Here is a 20,239-nt window from a genome sequence, read left to right on the forward strand (position 1 = left end):
ACTACAACTACTGCACTGAAAATTCAGCAACTCAAGGCAAGTAGTTATTGGATTTATTGATCAAATATTGGGTTTCCCTCATTTTTGACTGTAACTACACAACTGTTGTCTGTGCTGAAATAACAATTTCCAGTGCAATAGTTGTACATGTAGTCATTGCCCTATAATATACATATCTTACTTGTCCCCAATGCGCTATAATTTTTTGAGAAAAATGCAAAAATAGGCACACAAATTTTGCAGGGTGTAGTACTTCTAACTCCTTAGGTCGTACTACACACACCCTGATCAATTTTGTGACTAATTTTGCATTTTCTCAAAAATAACTACACACTGGTAACAAAAGTTATGTATATTAATATATTATCTTAGGCCCAAGCAATCCCATTACAATAAGGTACATTCTAGCGGTACCTCTTTTCTTATCATAAATAACATACCACTTGTATTGAGTCACTGAAATTCCAGTGTAGTAACTGGATTCCTTGCCCCTATAATATACATAACTTTTGTTACCAGTGTGTTATTATTTTTGGAGAAAAATGCAAAAATAGTCACACATTTATCAAGGGGTGTAGTACCACCTTAAGTAACTAACTGGGGTCCATAGGACTTATGATTTGTTACAATCGCAAATTTCTAATTTTTGTATAATTGTACATTTACACACAACACATTTAAGCCATATTTTTTCTACTTTTCTTCTTTAGGACCCCTGCCTCCTCCATGTAGCTACCAATGGGAGGGTCAATGATAATATTGAAAAATTAAATACATGTAAACATTTTGATTTTCCTAGACATATATATATAAATGTAATTAAACATAAATAAATGCTAATTGATTCAGTTAATCCTTTTATATGCTGACCATATTGTTTTTCAATTTTGACATGTACACATAAATCGCCTTTTTACACTAATCAACTACTGTTCCTTGTTGATATCAATTTTCCGCTCATTGTTAAGGGTGATATCAGTTGACCGTTCCTTGTTTATCAATTTTCCGCTCGTTGCAATTGTTAGGGTGATATCAGTTGTTTCTCTTCAAAGACCTTGACATCCCATTCTTCAGCCACAGCGATCTTCTTTCCTCCCTCCGTTATCGCCAGGCCACGAGGATACAGCAGCTCCTTAGTAATAGCCCCCATGTATGAACAGTCCCCTGAAGATGAATAGCAGTACACTCCACATAAGGCTGCCACAAAGATGTACTCCAGACTACAGCACACACCAGATGGCTTCCATGTGATTGTTTCTTTAGGAACTTCAAGAGTGTGTAAGAGACTACCAGAAGCATCTACAACTTGAACACCTTTGCGGCTGTCAGAAGCTACTACGATTTGGTCCTTTGAGGTGACGGCTAGGTACCATGGTTTTATGGACACATGAAAGCTGTGTACATGTGTGCCGTCTTCTTGGTGTTTACTGATATAGGATTGTGTAGTCTCCCCTACATATAGACACCCTTTACCATCAACCGCTAAACCAGCCAGTAGTAGATTGGAATTCACCCCTCCCATGGATTCCCTATGTGGATTTTTAGTCGCAATGCGTTGCATGTAACCACCATCTTTCCCGTACACTTTGAGCAAGTCTGTGTAGTCGGTTAAAAAATAGCGCGAATTATCGCTACTGACGGCAACTTGCCACGGATTGGAAGACCGCCAAGGTTGCAATCCTATCTTGGTGTCCACAACAAGTTTAGCAGACGACAGCCCCTCATATTGCTTTAACTGTGCTAGCTCCATATCAGCTACAATGAGATCTTCAGACTTTGTGAAGGCTAGACCGTATGGCGATACAAGAGCGCTGCTGTCATCTAGAGCTTCCGATTTTCTTTTGCACTTTATACTTGTTGTAAGCTTCCAGCAGGTGTGAATGTTGTTGTTATACATAGCCATATTTAATAGTTTGTTAGTTGTAGTCTGATTACAACGCTACAATAATAGTTTGATACCGTCTAGTGTTCAATAGCAGCAAGTGAAACTAGCGTCTGCTTCGTGAGGCTTTCAAAGTCAATTGTGATTCTGTTTCTGTCTGGGTAGGCTTCTTTTGTGTAATTTTCAATTTAGAGTCCCCACATACGTCAGTCTGTTCATTGTGGCTAATCTGTGAACTTTTCAAAGTCACTGAGTTGGTTATAATGATTCCATTTAAAATATATATTTTGTAGGTTTCAAAATAATGGAAAAAGAAACCTTAAAACTAAAGAAACCTAAAAAGATACTGAAAAAAGAAATGTAAAAGTTAATGAAAAACAGAAACCTAAAAAGATTAATGAAAAAAGAACATTAAAATTAATGAAAAAAAGAAACTTTATAAATTAAGTTTTAAGTGCATAACCACGGTAACAAGAGCAAAATATTGTGTTAAGTTTTGGTCTGTTGCTTTTGCCTTCAGGGGACAAATCACTGGAACAGGTAGAGCTCATAATGGATTATTCCATTAAAAATCCACACTCCCCCTGTGGAAGATTTTGGAAATATCTACCACAGAGGGAGTATGAATTTCAAATGGAATGAGCACATTAGGCAGTTCCATTTGAAACTCATCACTCCCTCTGTGGAAGATTCATGTTGAATCTTTCTCAGAGGGTGTATGAAATTCAAATGGAGCTGCCTAATCTGTTCATTCCATTTGAAATTCAAACTCCCCTGTGGGAGGCATTTCCAAAATCTTCTACAGGGGAGTGTGGATTTTAAGTGGAATGGCCTAATACCAGTAGTGATTGTTGTGATTCTTTCAGTACGGTACAGTTATCATGGGATACAAAGTTCACATAATTGTAGTATTGAAAATATTTATCAAACTGTAAATTCCTGTTTATAGTATTGAAAGGGGTTACTGATTTGTGCTCTGAGATTTGTAGGAAATATTTTATGCGGATGTTTTAATTATTATTTCAATTATTTGTTTTAATATTGACTTGTTGAAATTATTCCATAACAGCAGCATGACTGCATGAAACATAAAAGAATGCCTTGTAAGTTAAAAAATATGGATAAGGTTGAAGTAATAAGGCTAGATTAGGGCGAGATGGCCGAGTGGTTAAGGCGTTGCGCTGCCAGCCGTGAGATACGATCGACAAGGGTTCGAGCCTTGGGCTTGCCTTAGGTGAAAATTCTCTTCCCTCCCAAAAAGTTCCTATATGGTTGGGAATCCTTTAATTAGGTTCAGTAATTTAATTTCAGAATTTAATTGAAGAATTTCTTCTCGCCCCCATACACTGCTTATCACGTGCAGATATAGGTAGTGTATGTGCTTCGTCCGTGATTCGGAAGTCACGTAAAACAGTTGGTCCCGTGTACAGGAAGAGTCAAACCCTGTGCACGTTAAGTGTCAGAGCTATTCGAAAAGAGAAGGGGGACCATCCCCGGTTCTGATATCTGCAATCAATCCTAGGTTCCAGGATCGTGCATAGGTAAACTGTGCATGTAAAGCCCGTGCGTTGATACTCAACCATTTGAGGTAAGCACGTATGGAAGGAAGGAAGATATGGCCATTTATAGTTTGTCTGCCAACATATTTGTAAAATAATGAAAGTCAGGTTCTTTCTTTTAAAGCAATATTGTAGCATTTCCAGAAAAATATTATTTTGAGTTTTCAATATCAGTTATGTGACCTTTTAATTTTGAGCCAAACAAATGAGGTAAACCAAATAAAGTTCATTCCAGTGCCTATATCATCAATGGGTGTATCAGTCCATCAATTGTTTTTAAATAATGAGTTCGATTGGCTCAATTTGGTGTCATATGCAACTAGACATTTCAGACATACACAAGTTCTACTAATATTCGTTTAAATTCAATCTTGTGTTCCGTAATTTATTAAAAATCTCAGGATTTTGTTACATTATACAGTACCTAACAAGGCCTAAAATTTGATAGGGTTTGTGAGTTTATTAAAATACATTACAATCGTGTGAACATCAGTATGTTTTTCTTTCTTCCTTTTATTTTTATATAATTCTACTTTAAAAGTGCAATATTAGTTTCTGTAAATGAAATTTTATATCATGACATTACCCAAAAGACAGTGAAATAAAATATAAGATGCACCACTTAATGTTGCCACACATATCAGCCATCAAGCCGAACCAAGAATTTATTTTCAGCTTTCTACATAACATATACAACAATAACTTAACCCAACTGAACACAATGTTTTTTTGCTGTCGGAAGGAAAAAAGAAACGAAAAAGTCACTTGTTACCCCTGGTATTCAATCCTCACACCCCTTGCATGCCACGCAGAAGATCACCGACCTGTAGCCACACGGGTGATGCTTGCCCGGCCAGCGATTTCCTTGGTGTATATGACTTAGGCTGATTGCGTCATCACATTGATCGTGTGCAATGCATGCACGAGCAGTAGTTTTAATAGTGAGATTTAATAAGACCTGGTTCGGTTATATAAAGATTTCAGCAAGCAGTATACATAATATAACAAACAAACAGCTCAGATCTATGTAGGGGAATTCTTTGGTATTTTAAGGCAAACATTCAAATGCTAGGGTGAATTACTTTTAGAATATAATAAAATTGTAAGGTTGCTCAGCAGGGTGAATTACTCTATATATAAAGTTTAGCAAAACTGATTAATATGAACCAATGGCTGCCGAAACCTTCAGAAATACCTAAAAATAAGAAATAATGCAGAAAAGCAGAGTGGCTTACTCCCATTCACTTGCATTGAAGCGAGATTGCTTATGCAACCTACGCATGAACTATGGCCACAGCGGGAAAAAGTGGGCAATATGGGAAGCTCCTTGCCGGGAAATTCATACAACTCGCGGGAAACAAGAGCTATGGGGAAAAAAAAATTTTTTTTAAAAGTTGTCCAAATATTTCTTTAAATATATCCTTTTTTCACCACTGTAGTGTAGCACTGGACGCCCAGTTATGCCCGACAGTCGCTCCCCGAATCTGTCCCATCACTCACAAGGTTATCCCCGCGCGCGTCCACCATCGCCCATCTTCAAAAACCCTACGTGAAAACAAGCAAGTACATGTACAACAACATGTGCTACAGACAACACAATATAGCGGTAGCTCACACAGAAAGTACCGTACAACATCTGTACATGCACGATGCATGCGCAATTACTGCAATGCAGTAAAACTTTCCGTAAACAAACTAGCGAGCGGTAATGCTAGTACCTCACGACGGTAATATTTACTTAATTTTATCGTAATTATACGAAAATTAACAACATATTTCTAAAAGAAAGAACAATGATGGTAGTAAAATATCTAGTACGTCATCGAAAATAACTAAATCAGATAAATACTATGTCTAAAATTGCATAGGGAATCCCCGACTACGTCATAGGGATGTCCCAAAAATATAAACATTCGCCCTGCTATTTAGATAGGAAACCCAACCCCCATGTGCGTAAAATCATAGATTGGTATTTAAAATCTATTTTAAAATATACACACCGACTGACCGACTCTGCAGTCACGCATGTTTTGACACGTGAATGCATACTAAGTTGAATTGTTGATAAGCAAATCACGCGGCATCATCGGCACTGCGCCCAAATGAATGCAGAGTTCAGAGCCATTTTTTTCGCGGGAAAGTGAAACTAGCTTGCCGGGAAAAAAACAGTTTTTCAGGCCGTGACTATGGCAATATTTGGCCAAATAACAGGGTTTTAAAACAATTAGGAAATTGTAACTTGTGTGGAGATACGATCTTAGGCCCCTTCCCCTCTGGCGGGTTCGCCCAGTTTTGGGGTGCTCCCTAAAAGGGAGGAATTTAGGGTAAAAGGAGAAGAACGATGCATTCCCGCATGGTTTTAGGATGAATAAAATGTTCCTGAAATAAACCCTGTTGTGTACGAATTTGTATCATTTCGATCCCGGACCTTTTGTCGTCATAATCCCCACGAAACCCCGAGGCACGCGACACTTGCAATGAGCTTAGCTCAAGAGAGATTCCTGACCATCCTTGAATTAATGAAAACATTTTGAATTCTAAAGACTTGCAATTATGGCTGCTCAAAGCTGAATTAATGTGATTTGTAATTGATACCTAAGCTGAAAAACACCACTCGGGTGAAATAGCACAGAAAGGATCCAGCTGAAAGGTTGCCTTCTTAAACACTAAAGCTCCATAAATACACGACATGACAATCAGCATTACTTTTTAGCACAACAAAGCATGTACTTCTTACAGAAGTACCTGTCGATAACTAATCAAAGAACTTATCATTATAACTATTAAAGGTCCGTAACCCGATCGACAGCATCATCCCCCCGATTTTTTTCATTGTTGATGAGGTTTTGGTATCACATAATAGATACTATTTTTCTCATTACTATCCTTGAATTTGACGCTCCAAGTCGATGTATTTCCGGAGAAATCATGAAACACAGCGGTTTTTACAGGTTACCAGTTTGTAAATACTAAAAATGACTCCGAATTCTGGGGCAGGGAATTATGAGCGATCATCAGTCTCCTCAACAGCTACTTTGGTTTCGCGTCATACACATTCTGTGAAAAAAGCGAACCACACTAACTGCTGAGGAGACTGTGCACCATATTTAATTATAGAACTTCCACGCTTCACGTAGTGGGCTGTTTAGCTCAATTGATTAGCGCGTTTGTACTTACCCGAGAGGTACCCGGTTCAAAACCCGGTACCGGAAGGGTTTTTTTCTCTCCATTGTTAACCCAAACATTTTTATATTCATTTGAAATGTACATATTGCAAGGGGAAATATATTTTGTTTCCTTTTTTTCTGAAACGGTACGAAAAAAACAAATATTTTCCGTTCAATACGGGCGGGCATTGTACGTCATACTGAACGCTAATTGTTGTTGTTGCTTGCCTGCCCAGAATGCAATTCACGTATACCAAGGTATTGGATTGCAAATTTGGCTATTTATTCACATTTACGCTGAAAATGCTCTTGTTTTTTCACAAAGCAGCATAAAGGGGGCGATATTTGATATTATTATGTAATTTTAAAAACAATCCATATCCAAAACCAATAGGGTTACCCCCCTTTAACTACTACTACTTAGGTAGTGGTGGGTGGGAAAATGAATTGCTCGATCTGAATTTGATGAAAGCTGAATGTGATATGAAATGGCGGCAAACCTACGCCAACAATTGGTCTACTCCCATTGGCTAACGACTGGCTAGGCTATAACCAGCCTTACGGTTGCACATGGTGTGATGCACCCGCAACCATAACAACAACAACCTCCCAGTCAGGACAAAATTACCATTTTAAAAGTCATTACGGATGCGACCATGTCTCTGCATGAGTAGATTTGGTTCTTCAAAACAAGCTTTCAGAAACCTTATTTTGTGTGTTATATATAGTTGACATTCTTAAAAAAATTGCTTGTTATTGATATCTTTGTAAACTTGTCATGTAATTTTACATAATGGTCATAAAATATGAATGAAGAATTCTGAAAAAAAAATTATGGGAATCCTCCTCAGCAAAGGCATTGTTGATAGTGCATGGACAAGCCTTGCATGTATGCATTGACATAATGTTAATTTGGTCCAATCCCAGGTGACAGATCAATCCTTAGATCAATATGGAGGAAAGATTTGTGTTATTTACAGAAAAGATTTCAAATGTCTTCATTTTCTTTCATGCTAGCCTTTTTGCTGCTGGAAACTTGCTTCAAATGAAGCATTATTTCCCAAGCAAAATGACTGTAAACTCCAACCATAATCTCAACCAGTGTTTACGCAGAGGCTGTATGTTGTTATATTGGCCCAGTGAATGTTAGATTTTGTACACATGGATTTGCAATTCTTGGTCCAATTTTGGCTATTTAATTCCTTATATTGACTAATTGTAGCACATAATTGCAATTCTTTGTGTACAAAATTAAATTTTCACTGGGCCAAAATAGGTAAAATAGCTATGCTTTGCTGCAACCTTTTAGTCAGTTATGGAGGACTTATGATCAAATTCAAATTTGAATTGAGCTCACTTACAAATTTTATTTGAAAGAAAATGGAAGGAATAGTACAAAAAGTGGTAACAATTTTAGTTGCAAAAATCCCGATGTGGAGGTCCTGCATAATGGTGTAGTTACCCACACTCATGCCCGAGATTGATGCCAAAGGTTTTTGAATAGACTGCATTATGGTATGGGACACTATAATCAAATTAAGTAATTCTTGGCCGAACTGGAACATGCGCGTTGCGTCCATGTAGTGTATTAAGCGTGTACGCAGTGTAAGGCGCGTGTATACTTTCTTCTGTACCGCGGTATATTCGCGTGTGTTTATCGCGGAGCCATTAGCGTTCACAGTGTTCCAGCTTGGCCAAGAATTACTTAATTTGATTATAGTTCAAATCCTTTGACAAAAGCAAAACTACCGTAAAGAATACCATTTTCACCCTGTGATTTTAGGGTTCGGGTTAAGTTTTAGGGTAGTGAATTTTTTCAGGGTTATACTGCTAATGCTATCGTTGCATCTGTTCAATCAGAATATTTTACAATTATGAGATAACCCTCAACTTTTCTTTTCATAGAGAAGTAAATCTATCCTTCATAATGCCCATGTCACAGAGAGGTATTTTGCAAGAAGGCAAGTATTATTGTGACAACATGTCAGCATTAACAGTGCAGAGTAAAATAAGCACATCTATATCAAAACGATACACTTGTCAGCTGCTACATGTGTCCCATTTCACATAATAGCTAGGAATAAATACCAGACTCATCTCAAGTGGAGGTCACTTGAATTCATCCCCAAGTCACATGGTTAAGGAATGTTATCTGGTATTTATTCCTAGCTATTATGTGAAATGGGATACGTGTAGCAGCCGACAAGTGCATCGTTTTGATATGGATGTACACATTTGGTACACCTGTGATGTCTTGTTCTTAGTCTGATGATGTTAGATGTAATCTGATGAACAATCTCATATATTGTGAGGTGAGGTTACATTTTGACGCAAAATTTAGAGGCAAGGTTAGTAAACTGAACGTGATGCTTAAAGTTCTATATTGGCCTACATTAAACTAACATAAAATGATCTCTATTGTACATTGCAGTGACCCGGATGAGTTATGCACAGAAGGTGCCTTGGTTTCCCTCTGTCATTTGGTGTACATGTTACAAACAGATGAAGCAGTTGTCTACAAACTACTAGTTAGAAGTCTTATTCATGTGTGCTACAATAATACAAGGTAAGGAGAGCTTGAATTTAGTGATTGCCTAGTGGTAATTGAGAGTTGAGAAATTGAAAAAGTCACTGATTAAAAAAGCTTGAGAATGTCGAGTTAATATGTACCTCATTAAAAAGATTTACTTAACCCTAGCATCCTTTCTGCTTTTTGGGGAAAGAAAAGAAGGAAGGAAGAATGAACTAAAGAAGATGAAGAGAAAAGTTGTTTGCTTCAGTTTGGTCGCAAACCATAAGGAGCCCTTGAGTGCAAAAGACAAGACCGGGATAGTAAGCCTTGGGTGTTTTCCTTGCAAACGCTTTGTGCTGTGGGATTTTGCGGGGTTTGGCACTAGGTCATATAATATGTAAAAGAGCTGTATATGATTATAACTTTGTGTTATTGAATTTCAGAAATTGCAGAGAAATGTGCAGACATGGTGGCCTTAAACAGATATGTCAATTACTACCAGAAGTAGGTTAAGTTTAATGTGATATGTGTGATGTGGTATTATCCAACCAAAGCAAAGGCGACAATGGTGAAAATGAGATACAGGCAAACTTACAGAGCAACAAAAACTCCAAATAAATACAACAGAAATTTTGCACTGTGGTGTCTAATTTACATATTTTTAAAAATGAAAATGAGCTAATTTGCCTATATTAATTCAATTTCCTAATGTTTTACAACACCGCGCATCAATGTGGATGCATTGTGGTCGTTTGCGTCAAGAACCACTCAAGCCGAGATCCGTAAAATTCTAGTTTAAAATGTGTGTTGTGCCCTGGTTGGTTTAGACCATGTTGCTTATTGTACGTTTGTGTACCAGTACTTGTGAGGCAGAAAGAGTTGTTCTTTCTTTAAACAAATAAACATACTTTACATAATAGTGGTGCAATCGTAACGGCACTACTGTAAAAGTGGAAATTTTCACGGCACATTATTTTTTGTGCTTTTTGCGCTCAATACAGCTACCACAAAAATAAAACTGCGATCTGTTATCATCTGTAACTAAGTCCAAGAATTGCAGTGATTTCTTTATCTAGTATTATGTCTGTCCTACAAGCATCATTGTCTTCATACCTATTCTTCAAATTTAAGACCAAAATCTTTCAGTTGCAGACAAGTGTGACTTTTAAACGATGCACTTGTTGGCTGCTACATGTGTCTCATTTCACATAATAGCTAAGAATAAATACCAGACTCATCTCAAGTGGAGGTCACTTAAAGTCATCCCCAAATCATATGGTTTAGGAATACACAGAACATTCCTTAACCATGCGACTTGGGGATGGTTTGAATTACCTCCACTTGAGATGAGTCTGGTATTTATTCCTAGCTACTGGTATTATGTGAAATAAGACACATGTAGCAGCCAACAAGTGCATCGTTTTGATATGGATGTACACATATACTAGTGTCATCTCCGTAAGCATAACTAGCGTGATCTTAATGTTATTCTATACCCAGACTAATGAGACAACTCTTCAGGAGCAGATTTGCTGGATTCTGAAAACATGTGCTGGTTTTAGATCTATGTGAGTATCCATCCATTTAGAGAATAAAGCTATTGTTTGTAGCCTCCGTCCAAACCAGTGATATTTTTCGTATTGCATGAACAGACAGGGGGTAACGAATTTATCATTCAGTAAACATGAATTTAACTCAAATAAATAACACCACAATCCTAAAATGATCAAGTTATAGGCCTACTCCAAACTCTTTCATGCATGCTTAACAGTTTTATGTCATGCAACTACCGCCAGGCCATGTAATACAGCGCACCATTGCCAACACGAAACGCACACTTAGCGCGCGATGCGAGGTAGTGCGTAATTGCCATTTCTACCGCATACGCGATCAGCAGTTTCAAATACAACGCGGGTATGCAGGCCCGCTAATTGCCGGTACTGGTAAAGAGCTGAATTATACGGCTATATATTGTATGGTAATTTATGAACGCTGAACAATACGAAATTATATTATTTGGCTATTAACCGTTATTCATATCTACTGAATGATAAATGCCATAATCAATACGCCAAATCGGCATTGGAAGTTTGAATGCATTGTGGGACAGTTTTTGCAGTTTTGGGACACTTTGTCCTTTGACCTATTGGGAAAATTCTGAAATATTGGTCTTTGTACGTACAAAATATCATCTAAAATGTGTTACAATAATTGAAACAAATGTAAAAAATATTATTATTTTATAAATTAATTATTTAAGTATTTTCAATGATAACATTATGACAATAATAAGTAAATTAATAATAATTACGTCAATTTCCCCGATATGTCAGAGGTCAAAGTATCCCAAAACTGCTCTCAAAAACCGGAAGTTAGAATGGCGATTGGGCTTATATTATTATAGTGTTATTTTGCAGTCTTCATTTCTTTGTATAATGATAGCTTTCAATACCAAATTCATACAAAACTAATAAGTGATCACCACTAATTAGCAATTACAAAGTATCTCATTACATCAAATAACACTATTAATTGAAATATCCACAGTATAGCCTCTGGCTATATCGCATTTTGCGTCTGAGATCTTGATATGCACACAAGATATTAATCTGGATGTGTTTCATCATGAATTGTTACAGAGTGAAGAAATGCATCAGGGAATATGGAGGTGTGCATGGATTATGTCAACTGCTTACTACAAATGGGCAGAGGACACATATCATCAACTCTGCATGCGCTTGTATTGGGGTCTTAGCTACGGACAATCCAAGGTGAGATGTGTAAACCATAATGTACAATGTCTTTGCTTCTAGTTAGTAGTAGCACAGCCAAGTAGACTTGTCATGATGTGAATTATTCTTTATTATTCTGAATTAACCAAATCAAGGGCACTGTAAGAAAAGTGTTAGTGCTCAGGATTTTAATTGCTTCCACAGACAGAATTAAAACCAAAGTACCAGGACTCCCTATACCGCTACGTGTAATATCATTGTCAGTTATGGAGAAACATTGGGAGTATTTGGGACCTTGCCGATGATAACAAATGAAAACAATCTGGTGATAATCACATATTGCGTCACTCCTTTGACGCCGTCAGTGCATTGCGCCATGAAGCGTGTCTTGTATCTCACACAAGCACACATTAGTTCTGGGTGCAGTCAAGCAAAAAATGAATGCCCCCAATATTTGTGTGTATCAAAATAGCGGTTGAGTCCTGGTTCTCTGGTCTTAATTCTGTGATTGCTTCAAAAGTTTTCCATTCATCTTTTGAATGTGAATGATTTCTACTGTATGTCATTTTCCCATCCATAGAAACCAAGACTTGATTAAAGAATCTGGTGGAGTGGCTGCTTTGTGTCAGATGTTGGCTACAACTTCTTGCAGCATAACACAGGAAGAAGTACTTAGAACACTGAGTGTACTAGCTACACATATCAGGTAAGGACTAGACCAGGCCTTATCAAGTAGCTTATTTGAAGTGCCAACTGAGAAAGTATAGTGATCATGAAGTGCCAACATGTTAAGGGAGGATTTTGCAAGGGAGCATGTGTGTGACCGAACACATAGCGGGTGAGGTCCAAGGGCCCGTCTTAGGTCCAGGGGCAGTTCCCCCGGACGCTCTGAGATTTTAGGGCTTTCTAAAGGCTCGCATGTGGTATTTTCACCCCTTTTTTATTAAAAAATATGTGAAAAAAAACGGGGAAAAAAATTAGCAAATTTACCGTGCGCCACTTCGACTAACTCCACAAGTGGCATGCGCGCCGCCAGTTGAGAAGGCCTGGACTAGACTAAAAGGGTTGTCTGTCACAGTCCTGTGCACAGTGATGTCAAACATTATTTACACCAGCACAGATGAACTTTCCTGACATTGTACTTTGTATTTTGATGCTCTCCTGTCCCTTATAGGAATCGTGATGGCATGCGAACAGAAGGAGGTATTAAGGCTTTGTGCAATCTGCTGTGGGAATCTGAAGATGACAATGTAAGCTCATTATGTATTTTAACTTTAGGGGTAAAAAAGGGATTATAATGTGTGATCTTTATCCATCAAGTGGATTTTAAGACACGGTTAAGTGAGTCGTAATTCAAAGCAGCTATAACACAGCAAGGCAGGTACAATATATAAACACAGCCAAATTAAAAAGTCGCCACTAGTTCATCCCCATTTAATCAGAGTCTGATGAGTTTATGGCAAAATAATTTATATAATAATTTTCTATACACTTTCCTTTGAAGGTTGATACCAAATTTGATATCAAAAGTTTAATCATCTTGAGCATAGGAACCAATCATATTACATGTGGAAATTTCAACAACAAAAATTTTGTAAAATCTTAAGAAAAAACCTGTTGAATTCTGCACCTTGAAAATGAATTTTTAGCAATACATAAAATGTCATCATAGAGGTATTTTAATTGTATCCAGAAGTTGTAGAAGCATTAGTAGCATGAAGTAAAAGCATCAATTTAAGAAAGAAATTAACTTAAATTGATCAAAAATGGTAAAAAAATTTAAAACTTGATTAAAATCAGTGATTTAAAAAAAATCATTTGATTTAAATGGTGATTTAAATTTAAATTGTGCCAACCCTGACTCGGCGAGCTGATCCTGGCTACGATAGGGCTTGCGCTGATCTCAAACTATGATAGGGCTTGCACTGATCTCAAACTGTGCATTCCTGGAATAATTTATGGATTAATTTTGGACACCGTGATTAGCGACTTCTATATTAAAGTATGTGACATTTTGGGTCTGGCCATGCACTATTATAGGTCAAAATAAAGGTCATCCGCTCTTGAGGTTGGATCACTTGGGTGATAAAATAAATTGAATAAATAAATTTCGGATTTATATATCGCCTTTTTCCAGCTAGATCTTGAAGGATTCAAAGTGCTGTAATTTCGCTGCCGTGGTGAATAATCACAATCAGATCAGATCGTATCATCTAAGCCAGTTGCAGCCGAACCTGGCGCAGACCTTTCCACACTTAGATTGTAACATCCACCAATTATCTGTGCAGCTCCCCAAATTCCATTGGGTGAAGGAAGTTTTTGATAACCAAACAACTAATCACCGACTTTTTGAAAGCAGGAGGAAACCGGAGATCCTGGAGAAAACCTGCGAGAGCGAGAATGGAATCGGGATAAACCAAGTGCACATGAGTCCTTGGGCCACGCCGGGGCTTGAACCCGGGACCTCAGTGGTGCAAAGCGAGGGAACTACCGCTGCGCTAACTCGCCCTCCCAAATCCATTGATTTGTTTCTTTATTTCTGTAAATCTTTAATAGTATTATTATATTGTGGATTTGTTTTTCAGATCATCTTGTTGGTAACCCAGACCCTGCTGTCTCTTGTTACTAACAAACCTAACAGGCGTGCTATGTTAAATGAAGAGCTGGATGAAGCCCTTGAAGGGTAAGTTATTAATGAACCCTAACACTCTGGTCTGAGGTGTCCTGTGAGCCCATCCCTGTCCCGCTGTGGCGGAGGATCACAGCCTGTGGTATTTGGTAAGATTAGGGTTAAAGTGCTTCTGTCAAACTTCGGCGATCACATAAAAGTGGCAAGGTCTCCTCCCATCTACGCAACGACGGATCAATTGGTAAACCGTATTGTTGTCAAGACCGTTGATCAGCCAATCAGTGTGAATGTTTATCACCTCTGTGTTTACGCTCATGTACGCTTGGCACACAGACCATGGAAGTAATAAAAAATTAACTTTAATAAAGTAAAGCCCCAAAATGTTGGCACACTTTGGACTGTCCTTTGGTTAGTCTTTGTACCTGGTCCTCCATTCAGTGTTGAAAAAACCCATGTCAGAATGTCAGTGAGGTCCTATATTGTTGTAAGATGGGTCGGTTACGGAAAGTTGGAATACAGGGAAGAGTTATTACTTCATGAGAGAGAACACTTGTAAAATAAATACATCTTTTTAAAGTGTGTACTTTCTTTTATCGTACTACCCTCTGGACTCCATTAGAATATTACAAGATTATGCTAAACAAACTGGGTAAGTTTTAATAATGTGCTATTGTACAGCATTCCAAAACTTCATTTTAGGTTTCTTTGTATAATCAAGATTAATAGTAACTCACCTTTCTAACTCCCATACTAGAGATAGGGAAAAGAAGAAATGAAAATATCTTGAATCATCATTCATCATAAGGACATTATACAGAAAACGATACCACAATGATTAAGATATTGACAAATTAAAATTTAACTTCCAAGCTATTAATTTGTGACTATTATAACCTGGGTCATTTTTGGTGCAACAAATAACTTTTCATCATATTGACGTCAATGCCATCGGATAAACTGTCATAAATCCAGAAATTATGCTTACTTATTTAAATACATGTATTAATGAATTCAGTTCATTTCATTTGTATTATGACATTTTTTTAGGAACACTTTCATTTATGGAGTCATCTACTAATTTTCTTCCAACATTATCCCAGAAATGGGCTGTTGTTGTTGAAATACATACACCCCTATGGAAGATACAACCTTGATCTGCCACACACAGGGAGTGTGAATTTCAAATGGGGTGACCTGATGATTGGGTGATTCCATTTGAAATCTACACTCCCTGTGTGGTAGATTTAAGCCATGTTTTCCATAGGGGGTGTAGGGATTTCAACTATAATGGCCCTAACTTGTATACAATTTTAGGTGTTGATCCATTCTCTTGGTGATTTCCTTTTCTGGATACTTTTTATTGTTAGTATAGTAGTCCTTTGCATTCCATTACATTACATCATTATCACTCTTAGTGTAAGCAATAACACTACTTAAAACCATAATATACAATTTCTGTCAATTTTTTATGTTGTTAAAAATATTTGTAACAGCTGACCAGAAGGTTATATATCCATTTAGAACTGATTATAAAATATGGTACAATAAAAGATAAAAACACTTACATGTGCTGTCTTTGCCGTATAACTGTGGAGCACTTTATGCAGTTATCGTAGTAATACAAATTTGTCTAAGTTAAAACATGTATAAACATGTGACCATCAAATATTTTTGACATTGGTTGGGGTCAGGGTTGTCACTACACTGGTCGGTGCCGGTCGGTAGTAACCAGCACTCAGGCAGACCAACCGGCACTCAAGTAGAGAAATTGTACTTTTTACCCTAAAAAACAGCTGGAAAGTGACGCATGAGAGTATTTTGGACAAATATCATGGAAATTTAGCCGGCACTAAATTCAGTCTAGTGACAACCCTGGTTGGGGTTATATATAGGTCATCCCTGGGTTGTCTGGGTTATTGGTCAAAATTTCAAATCCATTGCATAATTTTTAATATAGTCTACTCGCTGCTTACACCTCCGATGTATGAAACTGTTATGATTTACAAACCATGCTACTTTTGTCAACCCGCAAGCTTCAGTGCTATGATAGTTTTCTGTGGGGGAAACTCTTCTGGAACATATTGAAGAAAATATAGTCGGGCACCACTTGCAAAATTTCTCAACACACCTATGGAGACATGACCTTAATCTCCCACACAGGGTGTGTAGATTTTAAATGTAGTTGCCCATTTAGATAACCTCATTTGAAATTCACTCTTCCTGTGTGGGAGATGAAGGTCATGTTTTCCCATAGGGTGTGTGTGGATTTCAAATGGAATGGTTTACCTTCTAACCATTCTTGATTTACCAAACTTGGTCTGAAGAGCAAGTGTTTGAAGTCAAAAGTCATCCAGGAGTCAGTTAATGAAATTACCTGCTAGATGTTGTTAAAACAACAGCCGTCATCTGATATTTGGCTTGCTCTAGTTATCTCCTTTAATAAGTTGACATGAAACACAGTTTCCGACTATTTCATTTGGGATCAGTTACTACTATACACTGTAAGTGAAAAAAGTAGAAGTGTAGTTCTTCAGTGATGCATCACTGAATGTTATTGTAACTAAAATATTACATTTGTAGCTTCTTTGCTCAACACCAGGGGACCAGATTTTTATCTGTTTCCAGATATTTTTTTTCAACTTCCAGATATTTTTCTACACTTGTTGTGTACAAAAGTATGTATGGTTTAAATAATTTCAGATTTTGTAGCTGTTCCAGACTTTTTTTCAAAGACACATTGTCAGGCCTGCTCAACACAAAACACAATTATCTTTACTCTCCTGCAGGTACATGATGCAGATGCCATTTTCAGAGACCACAATGGGATATATAGGCCTACTATTCAGCCACCTGACAGAACGAGATAGAGACGACAAGAGAATCACTTCCGATAACCTGGAGGAGTTTGGTTTACTGCCAGTCCAAGATAACCAATCAGTGTCGGCCACTGAACAGATTAACCAATCAGAGTCTGGCAGGGTAACAGCTAACCAATCAGAGATGGTAAACGGAATTGGTGCTAACCAATCGGAGATGGTGAATGGAATCGGTGGTGACCAATCAGAGGTAGTTAATGGAACAAGTGTTAACCAATCAAATGGCTATGCTAATGTGAATGGGCACAGTGAGGCTGTTGAAATGCCTGATGACATGCCACCACTGGAGGAAGATGAAGATATACCAATAACGTAAGTAATACTTGCATACTTGTGTTGCATTCATTGTGTCTGTGCATTTATGTAAACAATGTACATATTAAGTAAATAACATTGGCCAGAACTGAAATTTGCTTACTAATTAATAATTAACCCTTATGCCTAAATATTGTTGTATTGGCGTAATGGGCAAAACCAAAATAGAGTAGGTGGGTAGGTTGTGATTTGTTTTTAAAGCTCATTCAAACAGGTTGTGATTGGTATTCGTTGATATACTAGATAATTTGTAAGATAAGGTTTGTTGTATCTGATCCAGAAATTGCACTTAGTGTACGTTTCAGCAACACTGTTGCCTTTGTCAACACTTGATGATGAGTGATTACCACCGATCCTGGTGAATTTGTTCAACCATAGAATATAAGTGTTGTTTTGTCACTGTCAATGATGATGAGTACTTGCTTGATAATTTTGATGTGATTATTTGCATTGCTTGTTACAGGGCAACTCCCAGTGTGCAGTGGTCTCAGACACCCAAATACATCACACTCAGAGTTCTTCTCAGAGGGGTGACTGACTTTGACTTGGAGGTCTATCCAAAAGGAGTTCAGTTCAGGTGAGCTAGGTTAATCACATTTTTATATTTTGTGTACTTCATGTAACTTGTTAAGACAAGGTTCCCCTTTAGAGACGAACACAATTCGTCGGTCGCAACTCATAGTGGCGTACGTGCAGGACAAACGCAAAATACATTTCACCATATTACATAGAAGTACTTACTCGCCATGTCTGACCACTATGACTATTCACCCAAGTATAAGTGATAGCAAAAGTTGTTGACAGTACCTCTTGTCGACTAAATCCTATTAAATAAACTTGAACAGTATTTTCCCTATGACTATTCACCCAAGAATTAATGTGATAGCAAAAGTTGTTGACAGTACCTCTTGTTGACTAAATCCTATTAAATAAACTTGAACAGTATTTTCTCCTATGACTATTCACCCAAGTATGAGTGATAGCAAAAGTTGTTGACAGTACCTCTTGTTGACTAAATCCTATTAAATAAACTTGAACAGTATTTTCCCTATGACTATTCACCCAAGTATGAGTGATAGCAAAAGTTGTTGACAGTACCTCTTGTCGACTAAATCCTATTAAATAAACTTGAACAGTATTATTTTACACACCAATTATTCGGTCAAATTCTGGTTCAGTGATTATCATTGCTCATACGGATGTTTTCATGTGTTGACTCTTACGGATAGTAGTGAGTGACATTGGCTATTCCAGTTAAAATCTACACTACCCCTGTGGAAGATTTTGGTAAAGTCTTCCACAGGGGGAGTATGGGTTTCGAATAGAATAGACAGTTGGGTGACTTCTATTTGAAATATTCACTCCAGTTATGGAAGATATAAGTAAAGTCATAATGCAGAGGGAGTATGGGTTTCAAAATGATTAACCCTGACCAATTACATTTGAAAAACATACTCCCTCTGTGGAAGCTATTTCCAAAATCTTCCACAGGGGGAGTGTGGATTTCAACTGGAATATCCCATTTTTGTTCATTCTAACTGAAGATATATTGACCACTCATCCTAGAAGGTAAAATCACTCCTAGTTGCCAAACCCACGATTGGGTAGTCCAATTGGGCGTCTTTTGAAGATTTCCCCAGCGACTTTTGACAATGTCCTGTCCCATAGAAACCAATGGTTAAGAAAAAAATTGGGTGACTTTACAACATTGGCTCCCGTGACTTAACCAATGGTTAAGAGAAAAATTGGACAAGTTTTCGATTATTTGACCCCCGATTCGCTCTGAAATTTTTTGGTAACCCTGAAATCACTGTAAAATCTAAAAGGGAACTATGCCTAAAGTTTATCCATCACCAGAAAAGAAATTTGTAGATGGAATGGAATTACTTTAATGAATATTTGACATAACCAGATCCAGTCAGACCAAAGATGGCAATAATGGAATTGCGATATAGGCAAAAGTAAGGAGCAAAAGTCAATCAACAACATAAGAACATGGACATATAAAACTTCAAGCTTCACAACAAAATATGCAAGTAGTAATGGTAATAATTATAGTATTATTCTATAGTCAAGTGATATCTTATTCTTTCCCCACAGTACCCAGTTAGATCATGTGGTCTATTCATTCCACCTGAATCTCTATAGTAGTGTGAATATTACCAACTATGAAGCCCGTTCAACTGGCGGAGATGTTTTGATCACCCTCTGTAAGGAGACACCTGAAGTCAAGTGGTCAAGGCTAATAAGAAGTAGAGGAAAGGTATGGTTGATCCTCCCTTTACATGTATAAATGCAGTATTGAGAAAAAGTACTCCCTATTCCAGAAAAATACAGCACTAATTTTTTGTGATTAAAAAAATATTATCTTGTTTTGCCAAATGAAACATAGGTCAATCCCAATCCTTTAGTTAGTCTTAACTAGCAATAAAAGTCAAATTTTAATATACTGCGCCAATAAAGTATCCTTACAGTTGGAAAAATAATCACAATTTCAAAACTGAACAATGTTTGAGTAAATTTGTTTTTTTAATAGATGCACTATTTAATCCTGCACATTATGACAC

General features: G+C 37.3%; 1 protein-coding gene across 1 annotated transcript in view; it reads left to right on the top strand.

Moving 5' to 3' along the window:
* The window catches only part of LOC140172465 (uncharacterized), an 89,648-nt gene that overhangs the window by 61,685 nt on the left and 7,724 nt on the right, over window positions 1–20,239 (top strand). Inside the window, exons 35-44 of the mRNA XM_072195611.1 lie at window positions 9,040–9,174; window positions 9,564–9,624; window positions 10,621–10,688; window positions 11,760–11,891; window positions 12,433–12,558; window positions 13,027–13,102; window positions 14,438–14,535; window positions 17,268–17,669; window positions 18,136–18,249; window positions 19,773–19,935. Coding sequence (XP_072051712.1) covers window positions 9,040–9,174; window positions 9,564–9,624; window positions 10,621–10,688; window positions 11,760–11,891; window positions 12,433–12,558; window positions 13,027–13,102; window positions 14,438–14,535; window positions 17,268–17,669; window positions 18,136–18,249; window positions 19,773–19,935 — 1,375 coding nt within the window. The remainder of the gene's footprint in view (window positions 1–9,039; window positions 9,175–9,563; window positions 9,625–10,620; window positions 10,689–11,759; window positions 11,892–12,432; window positions 12,559–13,026; window positions 13,103–14,437; window positions 14,536–17,267; window positions 17,670–18,135; window positions 18,250–19,772; window positions 19,936–20,239) is intronic.

This window comes from Amphiura filiformis, chromosome 16, assembly GCF_039555335.1.
Source record: "Amphiura filiformis chromosome 16, Afil_fr2py, whole genome shotgun sequence".
NCBI lineage: Eukaryota > Metazoa > Echinodermata > Ophiuroidea > Amphilepidida > Amphiuridae > Amphiura > Amphiura filiformis.